General features: G+C 34.2%; 1 protein-coding gene across 1 annotated transcript in view; it reads left to right on the top strand.

Annotated features, from left to right (window-relative positions):
- Window positions 1–17,823, top strand: part of DSG1 (desmoglein 1) — a 34,741-nt gene extending 16,918 nt beyond the window's left edge. Inside the window, exons 7-15 of the mRNA XM_055323612.1 lie at window positions 79–213; window positions 506–691; window positions 2,797–3,056; window positions 4,117–4,256; window positions 5,904–6,245; window positions 7,661–7,794; window positions 8,119–8,191; window positions 10,188–10,396; window positions 13,031–17,823. Coding sequence (XP_055179587.1) covers window positions 79–213; window positions 506–691; window positions 2,797–3,056; window positions 4,117–4,256; window positions 5,904–6,245; window positions 7,661–7,794; window positions 8,119–8,191; window positions 10,188–10,396; window positions 13,031–14,077 — 2,526 coding nt within the window. The 3' untranslated portion in view covers window positions 14,078–17,823. The remainder of the gene's footprint in view (window positions 1–78; window positions 214–505; window positions 692–2,796; window positions 3,057–4,116; window positions 4,257–5,903; window positions 6,246–7,660; window positions 7,795–8,118; window positions 8,192–10,187; window positions 10,397–13,030) is intronic.
- The last annotated feature ends 384 nt before the right edge of the window (window positions 17,824–18,207 follow it).

Here is an 18,207-nt window from a genome sequence, read left to right as displayed (position 1 = left end):
TTTAAAAGAATTTTGCATGAGACAAAATACGGACTGTCTGGATCAACTATGACATTTTTTTGTAATGTGTGCTTTTAGCAATATAGCCAGTATTCCCTTGCTGTGAGAGGCTCAGACCGAGATGGTGGGGCAGATGGTATGTCAGCAGAGTGTGAGTGCAACATTAAAATTCTCGACGTTAATGATAACATCCCATACATGGAACTGTCTTCTGTAAGTATTTGTCCTTGAAATTAATAACTTTAATTCATTACATTCTAAAATTTGTTCAAACAATTCTATTTACAGAGGTACATGTTATTTTTAGTGACATACAACCCAAATGTAGACACGTGTTTTGTCTTATGTTTGTATATATATTACATAGGAAAAATATATGTATTTGAACAATGAAGCATGAGCCCATAAACACAGATCTCATTTCTAAGTAATGAATGACTGTAAACCAGAATAGTTCTTCTCTCATTCACACAGTTGTTAAGATTTTTTTTACTTCTTGTTTCAGCATATGGTTAGAATTGAAGAAAATGCTCTATCTCAAAATTTGCTCGAGATTAGAGTAATCGATTTGGATGAGGAGTTCTCAGCTAATTGGATGGCAGTAATTTTCTTTATCTCCGGAAATGAAGGAGGTTGGTTTGACATAGAAATGAATGAAAGGACAAATGTGGGAATTTTAAAGGTTATTAAGGTATGGTATAATTATCCTAAATATTTTGTTTTCTTGATCTTTTTCAAAATGCTAGTCTTAAAATAAAATGTTAACATGTCACAAAATTGAGGGGGTGAAAGAATAAAAATTACAGTTTTAAAATGATATATGATTATAGAGCTTTTTTAGCAGTTTTTCCGTTTATATCACTTTATAAAAACTGGCATTAAATTTGAACTTGAAACTCTCTTCTATTAGTATACTACTCCTTCAAAGATCATATAAACTTAGAGCATTTCTAAAAATGAATCCTATTTTATGCTTACAACAAAGTATAATCAATCCTTAAGATTTTGTTTTAGATGTTTAAATAATACTTTTTAAGCAGATTTCACATGACCTTAAAAAATATGTCTTTGTCAGCATTGTACATTAGTTATCATGCACTGAGAATATTTGTCATGTAAATTAAAAGTTGTTTAGTTCTCTAAATGTTAAATGAGGTGTTTATACAAAATTAAAATTAAATTACTGTAATAGTAGGATTATCGCATTCCATTCTTCCTGTAGCTCCTAATCAGGGCTTATATGTATATAAATATACTAGAGATTTGGTCTAAGTGACGAAGATTTGGTCCAAGTCAACAGAATTCTCCTATGTTCCCCCTACATTAATGATCCACCTCATGAGTGGATCATTGAATTTCCTCTAAGAGTTGGGGGGGAAAAATGTGACTTCTACAGAGCTAATAGTGAAAGTTTCAGCCTGTGCTACAAGACTCGTGGATCTATTTTTTAAATCTGCAATAGCTATGCGTGGATTGTGTATGATAAAGGCAATTATGTATTCTTTATGGTAAAATGTATTCCTTTCTAAACTATTTCCTTCCTTCATAATAGTCCTGGGAAATAGACTTCAAAGGGATTTTGTTCCCAGAAGAATGTGTGATCATTTATCTTATGTCTTCATAAAGTGTCATCATGCCTATAGCTTCCATTTACTGAGGCAGGGTGCGGATGCCTTAGTTTTTTCCTCACAGCATCCCTGCAAATTAGGATATGCCCATATTGCAGATAAATACACTGAAGTTGAGAGAGAGTATGTAACCCACTCAAGTTCTGATAGCTAGTAAGTGGTACAGTTGACATTCAAACGTAAATTTCTCTAGCTATTAAGTTCATATTTTCTCTACTACTCTATGATTCCATGCTGGAGAAACAGTCCTAATCTATTTCACCCTGAACTACTATATTACTTTAAAAAATTAGTCTAGTTATCCTCAATATCTCTATCTGTAAAATGGGAATAATGTTGATTTTTCTCCCAGGCATGACATTATATATTAATTCCTTTGTTATATGTATGTATGTAACGTATATGTGAACATGATTTTATAGCCAATGTTAAAGATTGAAAATTTTACTAAGTACAGAGTTTGATTGTGAATTGACAGTCATCTAAATTACTCTCAAGTGAAATTTAGAAAAAATATATTTGGGGCTTACAGGCATAATGCACAGTTGTCTGTGAATTTCATAAGTAGTGGATATTGACACCGACTTTCATAATGAAAATGGCTACTTGAAATATTTTTTTCCAGAATATGTTGAACAAAATAAGTATATTTATTATATTTATACTTTGTTCTATTACTGGGCTTATTGAGAGAAGTCACACTTACAAAAGTAAAATTTCTTCTAAATACTTCTTTATGGAGAAAACCAGTCACGTGATTGAACCTGCTAGATATTTGGCCCATACTTTGTAATAAATGGAGCTACTTTGTGAGAAAAAACGAAATGACAGAAGCTAACTTAAACTGTCTTTGTGCTACAAAATGCATGGATTTGACCATCTATATTATTTTGAGTTTTTAAATTTGTTTGATGGATAATTATAACTCATGTCATGTACTTTCAACTTTTTTGACAAAAGATCTAGGGCAGTTGGATTTTTTCTTCCTATATTTTCATGTGTTTATGTTGCATTAAAGATAAAGACAGAATAGAGTGTATATTTGTATGTATTTATATTTAATTAAACAAAGGGATGTAAAAGTTTTCTGGCCTATTATCAAAGGATTTGTCTTTCTTCCAGAATGTTTTTTTCTTATAGTGAAACTATCTCACTCTGTATTTTCTAGCCCCTAGATTATGAAGCTGTGCGGAATCTGCAACTTAGTCTCGGTGTCAGAAATAAAGCTGACTTTCACCATTCAATTATGTCTCAATATAAAGTCACAGCAACTGCAGTCTCTGTGACTGTGTTAAATGTAATTGAAGGTTCAGTGTTTCGTCCAGGTTCAAAGACATATGTAGTAAGGAGTGACATGGGACAGAATTATAAAGTGGGAGACTTTGTAGCTACTGACCTGGACACAGGTCTAGCTTCAACAACTGTTAGGTAAGACCAACATTTTCCAAATAATTTTTAACATATATTGAACTTAAGTATGTATGTTCTTTTTAGAAATTTTAAGTATCTGAATTAAAATATTTTTCATTATTTTTGAAACCATCATTCAATCATAAAAAGTACTAACTAGTGAACTATTATTTAATTCACAGCTTTTACCTTAGGAAAATATAAAAATTGTGCAAAAAGTAAAATGCAAAAAATGTAAAGATGCAAAATGTGGAAAATATTGGATCTTGAAAGTTTGACATTTCTGTATTTATGTATTTTATTGGTCATTTAGCTGATTACCATATATCATGGTTATTCCCCTAGAAGATTTTATGGACTGATTTTCCTATTGCAAATGGGTCCAGATTGAAATCAGTGAGATTTAGTTAGCTCATTTCAGTTACTCTCTTCACTTTAGTGGCATTTAATATTGATAAACTATCTTGTACTCCACAGATGTGAGTTCACTGAGGGTAGATCATCCTACCTTCCCCACCCCACTCTGATCCTCCCAAAGTTCTATCTAGTCTTTGAGTTTAGCACAGTGCTTAAGACAGAGTTATTTAACCAATGTTTAACAAATATGCAAATAAGGAAACTCAAAAGAAGTCCTATAAAGTCATCATATATATGGGAAGGGTGAGTGAAAATAAGGAGATAATGAAGCACAAGCTGATGGAGAAGTAACTTTTTTGGTAAGAGAGTTAGAAGGAGCCCAAGAGGTCCCAGGATCTGGGTCTTCCAGGATAGTTCTAATGCTACCAAAACCAAATGAAAATAAGACTGTAAGAAGCAAAGATTATTCTGACATCCAAATGGGCATGAGGTAATTCCATCAGAAATGACTGCTAACAATTCATTTTTCTTAAATTTAAACATTTTCTATTTCTGAATGTCTTCAAACAGAAGGCACTACCCTGAAAAAAAAAATAAAGTCTCTAATAATTGCAAATGTTATGCAGAGGTTTTAACCACTGACTTGAAACATGCCATTTATAATCAAAATCTGCCTCTTTTAGAAAGCTGACATTAATTCGTACTGTTTCTTCAAATACAGATATGTAATGGGAAATAATCCAGCTAACCTACTAAATGTTGACTCAAAAACAGGCATAATTACTTTGAGAAATAAAGTTACCATGGAACAATATAAAATGCTTAATGGAAAATACCAAGGAACAATTCTATCTATAGATGGTAAGAAATCAATTTAACTTTTTTCCTGTCTAGAGGAAATTATATATACATTCAGAAATTAAAGTTTTAATTGTATTTTGAAATAACCCTTTCCCAACAACAACAACAACAACACAACAAATCATACTGGGTATTATATAATCAAATTTTTAATGATATGAGAGACAACATAACTCAGTGGCCAAGTTCATGAGCTCTAGAGTGAGACTGGATTGGTATCTTGTACCATCACTTAGTAGCTATGGGATTTTGGATAAGTCATTTAACCCATTTATTCTTCAGTCTTTTCTTCTGTAAAATGGGACACTAACATGGATTTAGAGATCCCAAATAAGCTATTACATGTAAAGCACTTAGAAGAATGCTAGTATTCAATGTTAGTTCTTACTAATGTCAATAAATGATTTTTAAAAATTGTATTCTTAAATTACTTGCAAATAATTAGTCCAGAAGCAAAGTTAACTTTACATTATTTTTGGAAAGTTTATGTGAAACTTCTTGCAAAGTAGCATGTTTGTATTATGTTTCCAAACCAACAAAATTAAAATTAAGCTGGTCACCAAAGGGATGGGAAAGGGGAGAGATGTTGGTCAAAAAGTACAAACTTCCAGTTACAAGACGAATAAGTTCTATGGATCTAATGCAGAGCCTTGCCTTGTGATCATTAATGACAATGCAATTGCTATATACTTAAAAGTTCCTAAAATAATAGATCTTAAATGTTCTCACCACAAAAAAGAAATAGTTGTCATGTGAGGTGATGGAGATGTTAGCTAATACTATGGTGGAAATCATACTGCAATGTATAAGTATATATCAGAATGACACACTGTATACCTTAAGTTTATACAATGTTATATCCAATTTATAAAGTTAAAAGAAGATAGCAGGAAAAAAAGGCTTATCATGGAATTTTTAAAAATTGCTTAAGACATAACTACATATAAATAATTGTAAGTGGGTTATAGAAAAGGATGATGTTCCATCAGCATCATTCCTACACTGTAGTAAGAATTATTATAATCACCAATGTCCAGCCAGAACCTCAGAGTTATGAAAGATTTCTAACCTAATAGGACGTGTTGGGGAAGAAGCTTTCCTGTACAGTGGAAGCTAGACTTTGAAAATCTTATCACTGAAGGAGAAAAAAAAAAGTCACACCTTGAACTTTCAGTATTGTGGGTTTTCTGCACTGAGCAATTCCTAATCAGAGATTATCACATATTCAAATCCTATGGAAAGCAGATAGTGCCAATGTGATGAATAAATCTCTGCCAAGGTAATTTAGGAGAGAATAAAGCAATTAACTACTGCACATAAAATACAAATACAAGTAGCTTCCATTCATTTAAGTAGTATGTGGACTATGACTGATTTGTTTATCTAAGGTGAATGACAGCACATACATGACATGGCATTTACTGTTTATATTTCTCAACATATGGGACAGTCTTTCAGGAGCACTAATATTCATCATGGTTTGATTTAAAAACTGAGTCACAAGTAAGGGATGATTTGTGAAGTTACTGAATTCATGAGAATAAAGATGTTGAAATAAGTTATTGACTCAAAAAATGGTTTTATCTTATTCAATGATTATTATACTAAACGTATTAAATATTTCTTTCATTTCAACTCTTGTTGCAGATGCTCTTCAAAGAACTTGTACTGGAACAATTAATATTGACCTTCAAGGTTCTGGGTGGGAAGATGATTTTGGAGAAGTTACCAGTTCTGAAAACAGTGGAAGTTCTACTGGAGATAGCAGTGGAGGTACAGGTGGAGGTGGCAGAGAAAATCCTAGCGAAGGTGATACCACTACAAACACAGGTGGCAAAACTTCCACTGAAAATGAAGGCAGTGAAACCCAGACACAGACCAATGACGACTATCCGGAATTAGGTGGTAATAACTTAAATCTGTCAGATAATGTCCATTTTGGTCCTGCTGGCATCGGACTACTCATCATGGGATTTTTGGTCCTAGGATGTAAGTACTTTTAACAATCCTATTCATATGTGTCCCTCTCCCTGAAATTATGGGGAGGAGATAAGCTTTCTGATCCTATGATAAAGAATACTTTATAAATTCTTATTTTGTGCACTTATTAAGAAATGCCTATTTGCTGGTGGGTCTGTAAGATGAAAAAATCAAACTGCTTGACCCCTTATATAGTGCAGTGGAGGATAAAAACTTCTTTGCATTCAATCTCAGTGCAATGGGAAAGTGCTATCACAGGCAGGGTTCAGATTGCTATTTAGGTAAAGAAGACAATCATAAATGATCCAAACAATCAGAAAAGGCTACATAGAGAAAGCAAACTTGCAGAATGTAACATAAAATACACGAGAAGAGATAATTCCCCAATTTCAGTTTTTTAGCCCTATTAACTATTAAGCAGCATTTTAAAATTTTTAAATTAAGTACTTTATAAAAGTAATTTAATGCCCAGGTGTTGATTATCTCTACTGCAAGTAATATATGACTTTCACTTTGAGTTTATTGTTGATTGCCTTTGGGTAGCATAGTTTAAAAAATATTTTAAAATTATATATTTAGGGTCAAATATCTCTAGATTCAAAGTTTTCTCTAGCCCTAGCAAATTTTCAAGAAAGCAAAATACATAGGATTCTCTTCCTCCTTTCTTTCCTTTTTCCCTCTCTTACAATCCGTTCCTCATTGCTATCTTTTCTATGTTCTTTCCCCTCTACCTCATTTCTTTCTTGTTTCTTTCCTTCCTTTGTTGTATTTTCTATGTACACATCCTTTCCTTCATCTGTCCATTCATTCCAAATCATTTATCAAGATTCTATCATATAAAAGGCTCTGTGCTAGACATATATTTAGATGAACAAGAAAATCCAACTAGGTTAACAGAAAGACATCATTTGGCAGTGTAATATTCTCTATTTGTGCAAGCATGCTTTCAAGAAAAAAAAAGCCATGTAGAGGAAAATAATAGAGGGAATAATTACTTGAAGCATGAGTAAGATTTTACTGCTGAAATTACAAAGGCAGGCATGGATGAAAGAAAAAAAAACGTGAAGACATGGAAGAGGAAACGTAAAGACTCAAACATACTGCCTGTTTTGTGCAGCTCTCTTTTTTGACTCTAACATTTTCCTGAGTAATGACAGCAAAAAGTCTCATCTGTTTTAATAGTATAATACTATTTGCGAGTTGAATACTATATAACAAATGAAAATTGATTGTAATCTAATATACTGAAGCTTACAATGATTCTGGTATCTGACCATGATTCAGTTTGCTTATTGAAACTTTCATAATAATTTTAAAGTCAAATGCAGTTATATTAGGGTTTCAAATTTAATCATACAAAAGCAAGTTATTTTTTTAATGTGGTTCCGTTCCTAATTCCAATATTCCTATCCTTTCACCAACAGTGGTCCCATTTTTGTTGATGTGCTGTGACTGTGGAGGTGCTCCTGGTGCAGGAGCTGGCTTTGAGCCTGTCCCTGAATGTTCAGATGGAGCAATTCACTCATGGGCAGTAGAAGGACCACAGCCACTTCCCACAGTAAGTGCTAATTTGTAAGAAATGGCTTTGGTGGTCCCCAAAACTCAGCTTCATGTACATGAACCAAGATGTTGGCTATAGCTCACATCTATTCTTCATTCTGGGATAGCCAATGTGAAAAATGAAGAGAAGTCAAAGGTCCATCTGAATTAGATGGAAGTAACCAGGAAAGACTTTCTAAATGAGGTGCAGGTTTTAAATGGATTTCAGAAGTTTTATAAATAGTGTTATTTTAGAATCTGGAGTATTTTGAGAACAAACCCAATATATAAGGATAGAAAGAAAAGAATGACTACAAGTGGGGATATGTTTCTTGTCTTTTAGGATGCGACCACGGTCTGTGTACCACCAATACCATCTGATAATGCAAATCTAATTGAATGCATTGACACATCCGGTAAGAAGTTTGCTTTTTGTTTGTTTTTTGTTTAATTTTAACAGCTCAAATGATGAAGGAATTCCGTTCTGTCTTTACCTTACTATTTCTCAATTATCTTATTTGTCTTTAAAATTGTTTCTATCATTCATTTTTAAATGACTAATTTACAAATTAAATGGTAATTATTATTCTTATATGTTGAATTTTTAAAATCTTCCTCAATCATCAGAGAGTACTCAGGAGATGATTCTAGTAGGACCTATATAAATAGGAGAGAAGAATTACAAGTCAATTTTGGTCCAGGTTTTCTAATAGAGCAAACATTATTTACCAAAAAAAAATACAGTTGACCCTTGAACAGCACAGGTGTTAGGGATGCCGATCCCTGTGCAGTCAAAAACACAAGTATTAACTTTTGATTTCCCCAAAACTTAACTATTACTTAACTACCAGAGTTTTACTGTTAACATAAACAGTTGATTAACACACATTTTCTATGTTTTATATGTATTATATACTGTATTCTTACAATAAAGTAAACCAGAAAAAATAAGTTGTTATTAAGAAAATCATAAGGAAGAGAAAAACATTTACATTACTAAATTGTATTCATTTAAAAAAAATCTGCATTCAAACACACTCTGACCTCAGCTGCTATCATGACAAAGAAAAAAACTGCATCCATTCTCAGCATGTGCATAAAGTTGACATAAAACAATTTGTCTGGTTTCTTAAATTGAAAGTAAGTGTATGAAACACTATCAGAATCTTTCCAAGTTCTCAGTTGAGGCTGTGTGCAGGTGCTGGAGTCTCTCCTTGCACACAGTTAACCAAGACTTTTAAATACAAAAGGCCTTAAAACAGGGGTCTAGACCAGTTTGCAGGCAGAAATGAGGGAATGATTAGAATGTCATAGCAAGAGGACAGCTACCATGCTAATAAAAAAATTCTTTTAAAATTTGTATTATCTTTGAAAACTGTTGTACCATCTTGCCTTTTCTCAGAGTAAACAAAATTAGATATTCTCTTCCTTTTCTCTGGGTCTTTTTAAAACTTGTCATCATTACTTTCCTACTTGCAACTCTTTAAAATAGAAGAGGTGTAGGAACGCCCAGAGCTTGTAGAATTGCACTTTATTCAAAGACTAGACACAGTGGCCTCTAAACCTATTTCTCCTCCTGATGTCTCCATTTTTGGTAATGACATCAGCTCCTCTTACCTCAGAAGCAGCAGCCAGTTGACTTTTCTATCTCCCTATTCTTTAACATCCAATCCATTCTCAAGACTTGTCAAATCATCGTATCCATCAGGATTTATTTATGCATTTATCCCTTCATTACATCTAAAAGCCTTTACACAAATCTGGAACAAAGCACAGTTAGAGGCACCAGAGTCATAAAAGGATGAAAAATACACTGTCCCTAAAAATCAAGATTTTTAACATATTAAAGCCATGGGGCACATACCCCAGGTCAACATTTCCCTATCTATGGCTCTTCCATAGTCTGAGCCATCATTTTGACTAACTTAGCTTGAACATGGTAACAGGTTTCTATTCACCCATCACATCTAAGTGAAAACCCAAGATTCTCCATGCAAACCTTCCCCTGATCACAGCCATGACTACTCCTCTGAAAGCCAGTGGTTCTTGGGTCTTCTTCTGGATGCCCTGTACTTCTAATGTGTTGGGGTATTCTTATACTATTCAGCTTTTAGAATTTGGGTATTTCCCCACCAAACTCCCTCAATTTGAAATCAAACTCTCTAAAGCATAGGTTCTTATAACCTCTATGCAGCCCTCCCTCTTCCAGCATGACATATAATTAGCAACAAATAATTAACATCAAACAATTAACAAACTGATTAATAATATTATTTTGAACTCAATATTGCATTTATAGCCCTTTACTTATTGTCTAGATTTTACTTCAATGAGGAAACTTACATTATACAAAGTTATTTTTGGTCTATAATATACCAGAAAAAGAAAACTTAGTTTTATCAACACTTTTAGGGGTTTACACAAATGAGTATGGTGGCAGAGAAATGCAAGATCTGGGAGGAGGAGAAAGAACAACAGGATTTGAACTAACAGAAGGAGTTAAAACGTCAGGAGTACCTGAAATATGTCAAGAATATTCTGGAACATTAAGAAGAAATTCTATGAGAGAATGTAGAGAAGGAGGTCTGAATATGAACTTCATGGAAAGCTACTTCTGTCAGGTAAGGTTTCTTTTCTTTTCTTTTTTTTTTTTTTCCAGGTAAGGTTTCTAACACTGTGTCTTCCTCTCCATCCTGTGCCCCTGGCTCTACTCTAGGCTACCATTATTCCTCAACAGGGCTTTTGCAGGGTCCCAGCCTCTAGTCTCTGCCTGACAGTCATACAGCTGCTGGATAAAATTTCTATAATTCTGAACTCATCACTTTAATCCTCTACTTAAAAATAGCCAATGGCACCTAGCTCTATTTGCCCAAGGCATGAGGTCCAAACTCCTTAACATGACAAGATTATTCATAAAATGACCCCTTCTCTCACCTCCAATTCCTCCTCACCACCAACTCCACATACCAAGTGTCCTTGCCTTATTCACACTGGTCTATTCCCCTCCATGCCTTTGCCTATGCTGTGCCTCTCCTGCGATGCTTTTAACCATCACCTCTTTCATAAACTCCTACTCATCTTTTAAGGCTCAATCAAATATTACTGCCTCTCTGGAGTTTTACTGTTAACCCTCACATTCAAAATAGAATAGATGTTTCTTTATCTGTATTTCTGTAGTGCTCTGTGTATAGTCTTTATAGAACTTTATCATTGCTAAAATATGTTTCTATGTCTATCATTTTTTTTAGCATCTTGTCCATATGTTCTCTACATGTCGCCAGTACCTAGCTCAGCTCCAGGCACATAGTAAACATTCAGTAAGCATGGGTTCAAGAGCCATAGCACACTTCCAGAATATTCTAAGAACCAGCAAGAATTAATTTTGCCACCCTCAGGAGACAGAATTGTCTGTGGATATGCACTATCTGATACTTAAGCTTTCAGCAATTTTCTATCCCTGAAACAGTCTCTGATAGATTTACATTCTTCTACATCCAAGTCTAAAATATCTTCTTTAATTCTCCCATTGGTTTAAAGGGAGGCTGATTATCTTGAAATAAAACACTAATGAAAGCCTTTCAAATAATGGGAGATAATAATAGGAGACTTGTTGCTGAAATCCACAGGAATACTTCCTATCCATGTCCCTACAAGTGAATGTTATTTTCATGAAAAGTACAATTCTTCCTCAAAACTTTTGCACCTTGCAACTCCTTCTGCCCAGGACACTCTATCTGCTTTATTCCACCCACTGCTTTATTCCAACCGCTACGAAATGCTGCCCTTGGCCACTCTATCACCCTATCTCTTCACTCTGTGCATACCGCCTCCTAACAAATATGTTTATGTATTGTCTGTCTCATCCTACTAAAATATAAGCCCTATGAGAGAGAGACTTCAAACGTATTTCTTCACCCCTACATTGCCAATTTCCTAATAAAGTGTCTGGCATATAGTACAGATTCAAAAATATTTTTGAATGAAATAGTGAAATGACTTGGTTTGCTAATAAAGATATTTCCAATACTTAACCTGAAAGTTTGCAATCCAATATTATGAAGGACAGAAATGAGATAAAAGTGCACATGTTTGGGACACCTCGGTGGCGCAGCTTGTTGAGCATCCAACTCTTGGTTTCAGGTCAGGTCGTGATCTCCAGGTTGTGAGATGGAGCCCCAAGTCAGGCTCTGTGCTCAGTGGAGAATCTGCTTGAGATTCTCTCTATATATATCTATATCTATATCTATATCTATCTATCTATATATATATATATATATCAAATTCATAAATAAACCTTACAGAAAAAAGTGCACGTCTCTGGGCTTTAGCTTTGAATTGAAGAAGATCCTATTTTAAAAAATCTTCAGTTTTGAATCCCAAAATGGCAAAGACATGTTCTGTTGTTTTGCTGGAAAAGCCATCTTGAAGTAAATCTTCACAAAACCACCTAATTCACTCCGCTGGAGAAAGGAGAGTGCAATCCTGAATGAGCCCAAATCAACTATGAGCTACCTTTTATATACAAACAAAAAAAGAAAGAGAAGAAAGAAAGAGAAAAGAAAGAAAGAAAGAAAGAAAGAAAGAAAGAAAGAAAGAAAGAAAGAAAGAAAGAAAGAAAGAAAGAAGAGAAAGAAAGAAAGAAAGAAAGAAAGAAAGAAAGAAAGAAAGAAAGAAAGAAAGAAAGGAAGGAAGGAAGGAAGAAAGAAAAAGAAAGGAAGGAAGGAAGGAAGAAAAGAAAAGAAAGAAAAGAAAGAGAAAGAAAGAAGAAAGAAAGGAAAGAAAAAAAAAAGAAAGAAAGAAAGAAAGAAAGAAAGAAAGAAAGAAAGAAAGAAGAAAGAGGGGAAGAAAGAAAGAGAAAAAGAAAGAAAAGAATAGAACCTCCCATACACACACACAATTGAGTGTACTTAATGTTCAGTGCTTCTAGGTATCTCCTTCCAATTTGGTTACAAAATAATTCATGTGATTTTTTTTGCATGTACTTTTGTATCCAAAGTGCACTATGATGAGGGAAGTCCATTTAAATAAATTTTAAAAATCAAAATGTATTAACAGGATTACAGTTAAAATAATATCCAACCAAATTCTTTCAAGAAATTATATGATGATTTTAATACATCTCTAGTAGAGGTTCGAATTTTGTCTTATATGTTCTTCTTTGATAATGCCCCAAAAGCAAAAAGAATGATAAAGACTTCTATTATTGTTAAATATGTATCCATAATTTCATTTTTCTCTTTTCTCTACAAATCTAGAAAGCATATGCTTATGCAGATGAAGATGAAGGACGTCCATCCAATGACTGTTTGCTCATTTATGATATTGAAGGTGTAGGTTCTCCTGCTGGCTCCGTGGGTTGTTGTAGCTTCATTGGAGAAGACTTGGATGACAGCTTTTTGGACACACTGGGGCCTAAATTTAAGAAGTTGGCAGATATCAGCCTGGGAAAAGAAGTTGAACCTTATCCAGACCCTGATCCCTCTTGGCCACCTGAGAGCACTGAACCAATTTGCCCTCAGCAGGGAACAGAGCCCATCATTGGTGGACACCCTCCCATCTCCCCACATTTCGGTACTACCACAGTCATTTCTGAGAATACCTACCCCTCAGGACCTGGTGTACAGCATCCTATGCCTATTCCTGATCCTCTGGGCTATGGTAATGTCACTGTGACCGAGTCTTACACCACCTCTGGCACTCTGAAGCCCACTGTCCATGTTCATGATAATCGACATGCATCAAACGTAGTGGTGACAGAGAGGGTTGTTGGCCCAATCTCTGGCACTGATTTGCATGGAATGTTAGAGATGCCTGACTTGAGAGATGGATCAAATGTTATAGTGACAGAAAGGGTAATAGCACCAAGCTCAAGTCTACCCACCTCTTTGACTATGCCTGATCCCAGAGAATCATCAAATGTGGTAGTGACAGAAAGAGTAATCCGACCAGCTTCTGGCATGATGGGCAATCTAAGTATACACCCTGAGTTATCAAATGCCCAAAATGTGATTGTGACAGAGAGGGTTGTTTCTGGCTCTGGCATAAGTGGTATTAGTGGCCCAGCTGGGATAAGTGGAGGCAGTGGCCTAGTTGGCAGTGCAATGGGAGTAAGTGGTGGTGGCATTGGGCTGAACAGCCTGGGAGGAGGTGGTGGCCTGAGTAGCAGCATGGGGGGCACAGCCACCATCGGTCATGTGAGGAGCTCCTCTGACCATCACTTTAGCCAGACCCTTGGATCTGCCTCCCCTAGTACTGCCCGAAGCCGAATCACAAAGTACAGTACAGTACAATATACTAAGTAGCCAGGATCCCAGTACATTTGTTCTCAGTAATGGTGATTTAGATTCCATTCCCACCACCAAAAAACTAATGATGCGTTTGATGATGTGCAGGTAGGTGCTAAAAAACTGTGGAACAAGGTCAGAAACCACAATGAGAAAGACAGATGGAAACAGTGCTATTGAGCAAGAGCTCTCCTAGCATTTGTAAACTTTTTTCTTATATTAATACTAATGGAATCATGACAGTGAAGTAAAACTTGAGACAGGGTCTTCTTTGCTTCTGTGTGGCCTGTCTTATATCTCCAGCAAAGGGAATAAATTAAACTCAGTCATGCAAAACCACTGGCCTTAAGATGGCTATCTGCACAACTCTCCTTACTCTGTTTTGATTTGCCATGTAGCTCAGGCAATATTAAAAAAGGACTAAACATGTAACATGAGCTCACTTATGTAGGAAGAATTTGAAATATGTGCTAAGCACCTAGTCAATTTCACAGATAATAGGAATAAAAATCCAACCATGTATTCAGACCATGATGAACCATTAAAGAAAACAAAATCTGGCTACACAATCCAGTTCACAAGCCATCAAGCACTCCTACCTTAATAATTGCACAAGATAAAATAAACCTCAAATGAGGAACAATTTCCTGGGAGGAAATTTCCACAAGGGAATGGCAATAGGGGAGATTCATTGGGGGAAAACTGGAAATGTCTGAACCTGATCTTGAGATGGGGCCTCAGCTAAAATTCCGATGGAGTCCAGGAGTTTTCTGATTCTAGTTTGTGTTTTGTGGTAGATGTGAAGTTGCAGAATATCACACTCATTCTTCTCCTTATCACTGTGGCTCTTACCTAAAGGCAGAAAGCTTGCCAAGTATACTTCTCTGACTGAAGCAAGTAACACCTGACATGGTTGTCATCCCTAATGGTAAATTACCTTCCAAGGAAGCAGATGGATACCACTTTGTATTTTCAGATGTGTGTTTAGTAAGTGGATACCACTTTGTATTTTCAGATGTGTGTTTAGTAAGTGTTATTCACCTACATCCAGCTCTCTATTATACATCTCTTAAGTTAAAATAATTTACTTAAGCTGAGCTGTGAAAAAACTCTGCAGTATGGTTAAGCTTTGGGGGGATTTTATTAAGGGGATCTAAAAAAAGTTTTTAGAACATGTAAAATGTTTAATGGGAAAAGTTAGTTCTGTAAAGTAATGCTGTACTATTAGTTTTAATTGAGTTTAGTACTTTTAAAAACAACACTCTGCTGCTATTTTAAAGAGGTCAACCAAAACCTTTTAACAGAGTTGATGATATTGTGTTAACTTATGTGAAATTGTACTAGACAATCCCATATCCTTACTCTATCTCACTCCCTAACTAAATTTTCTCACTAGAATAAATCTTATACTCCTTATTTAATTTGTTGATAAAACTCTTGGCTTATATAATATTCCAATTTATAGATAGTTCCCAAATTATATAGTATGATATATTTTTCTAGCTTCAAAATTTAGCAATATACTATTTATGATAAGCCATTTCTGTGTGTTTGCTATATAGTAATGCCTGGTTTAAAAAAATTTCTAAATAGAACCAAAGCATTCTTAGACAGGGATAAACCTGCTATGGCAAGATAGAGAAATTTTTTTCTCATTTCTAAATTCAGTGTTGATATGAGCTCACTAAAGTGAAACTAGATATGACAAAATTGTTCAAGGACTATTCCCTGTCGATTACTCAAATTTCCCAAGGTATTACAAAATCCAAGAATAGTCAACTTCCAACACTTTTCAAAGGGAGCTAAGGAGTGAACTATTTTATCAGAGCTATTTTGCTCTATGTTATAGTAGATGATGTCAATATTTTCAAAGCCACAATATACATCTTATTTTACATCTGTAGTCTATGTGAAATTTTGATAGTCTGTAGCATGTCAAAATGCAGAGGTGTAAATAAAGTCATTTACAGGGACTCTTTTATTTCTTTCTCCCATTTGGGGAGGGGGGAGCTTCCATTAATGATGGATAATCTTTCCAGAAATAAAGTCAAAATGTATTTATTGAAATATACTTGATTATGCTGGATCCAGGAGTTTGAAGGAATAAAAATAATTACTAGTTAATTAATTCAAGGGAATGGTATCTGACCAAAAGTAGCTTCTGTGTCACTTTGATTTCTCATCAGAAGTGTTTTTTAAAGACTCTGGATATCTTCCAAAAAAGTTTTTTAGATTGTCTAACAAATGCCAGAGTGACCATCTTTAATAACTGTTGTTATGAAGATCCATTAGTAAAAAACCATGGAAGATATAAAAAATGACAGTATTAGTTGTCAATTTTTCTAGGAAGATACTTTCAAATAAATTTTTTGTCAGGATTACACACTGATGTTCTAACTCTTTATTCTTAAATTTTAAAATCATCTTTTTAAGATATAGTTCTAACAATCCTTTAAAGGCATGTCATTTTTTCAATAAACAACCTTTGGGCAGAAATCAATTCTCCTCTGTAGATCCTTTACTCCAACTCACAGACCTTAGGTCATTCTACAGACCTAAGATATGGAAATTATTTTACAAGTAAATGTTATAATTCAAATCTATATTGGAGGCTGAATCTCAGATCAACATGCTCTTAACAAAAGGGAGAGGAAAAAATAGTAGTTTAAATGTTCTGTGTATAGAGTTTGAAATAAAGTGATGGTCCTTAGGGTCTGACTTCCTAAAGATATGGTCCTTAGGGTCAAAAATTAGTGTGTCATAAATATTTCATAATTTAATATCAACCAAATTACCATCCTGAGCTAATTTTAACATTTAGTTCCAGATTTGTCTGCTACATATTATTAGTCTGTATGTATATTGCCAAATGTAACTGTATGCACTACAAATTTACAGAAAAGTTATCGCCTGGGGATATATTTAGGGCTTCATCTGGACATCTGTTTACACTGCCACATAGTTTTACCCTTATAATCTCCATTCAATGTAATTTCCTGACAATTTTAATCATATAGCTTCAAAAATTACATAGTTGCTCTAACTGGATGTTTTTAATTATATACACAATTCGTTTCTGAATTTATACCAACATCTGAATGTTGGTATAAATCAACCAGGGTATAACACATATGATACCCTCTAGCTAGAATAGGAATTTAAAGGTTTTATCATCATTGGCTAGAAGAGCCAGTTTAGGAAAGACATTCAAAAGCCAAAATGAACTTTTAAAAGTATTTGCCACATTCTCCCATACCTATTTAATAAATTCCAACCTTTTGTAGGATTTCTGGTATTTTTAAGACTTACTTCACTTTGCACTGCAATACACCAGTCTACACAGATTACTAGTCCCCATGAAATAGAATCTGCATTCTGGTTCTAGATTGTTCAGTTTATATTAGGACAACAGCACGAATGGATCAACCTATTAGCCATCAAAGAATTTTAAAACAAGGAATAATCTATTGTTTAACTGTCTGTATTCCTTCCATTTAGTTATATTTGAATTACTAAACACTTTATCATCAAGCAGTACCTAGTCTTATTTTTTTATTTTGCTATTTTACAAGTATTTTTAAACTCTAATATTCATCTTTGGTGATGTTTAAAACAGGTGCTTTCTTTTAGGTTTCAATATAAAAGTTCTTGGCTCATTTGGGCAATAGTTCCTTGCTTGGTTGGTCCTCCGTTGGCTATTTTAAGTCAGTTTGTAATTTCCAAAGACTTATGTTTACGGCAATAAAATGATTGGTATGCTTCCATTATCTTTTCTGAATTTTAAAGGTGGGGCGGTTTAGACTGTAAGGAATAATTAGAGGTTATCAAATCAAATGATTATTTTCAGCCCATATGAGGGAAGAAATACTTTATTTTCACATTGTTAAAATTTATTAACATTTCCCATTTTCTAGCTCTTTTTTTTTTCCCAGTGTTTACTGAGGAGCCTCCTCTGCAAAGTACTTGTCAGCAGTGTCCAAGCACAAATAAATAAATGACAAAAAGCTGGGATTTTAAAATTCTGTTTGAAATTTTTAGCATCTTTATATTTTCATCTTTCTCTCTTTCATACTCTCATTTATATTTTTGTTTACACTAGCATTGTATTTCTTTTAAAATTGATTTTCTTATTAGTTGCTTTTAAAATC

Source organism: Nyctereutes procyonoides, unplaced genomic scaffold (genome assembly GCF_905146905.1).
Source record: "Nyctereutes procyonoides isolate TBG_1078 unplaced genomic scaffold, NYPRO_anot_genome, whole genome shotgun sequence".
Taxonomy (NCBI): domain Eukaryota; kingdom Metazoa; phylum Chordata; class Mammalia; order Carnivora; family Canidae; genus Nyctereutes; species Nyctereutes procyonoides.
The sequence above is the reverse complement of the archived record's forward strand: the minus strand, read 5'-3'. Positions and strand labels throughout refer to the sequence as shown.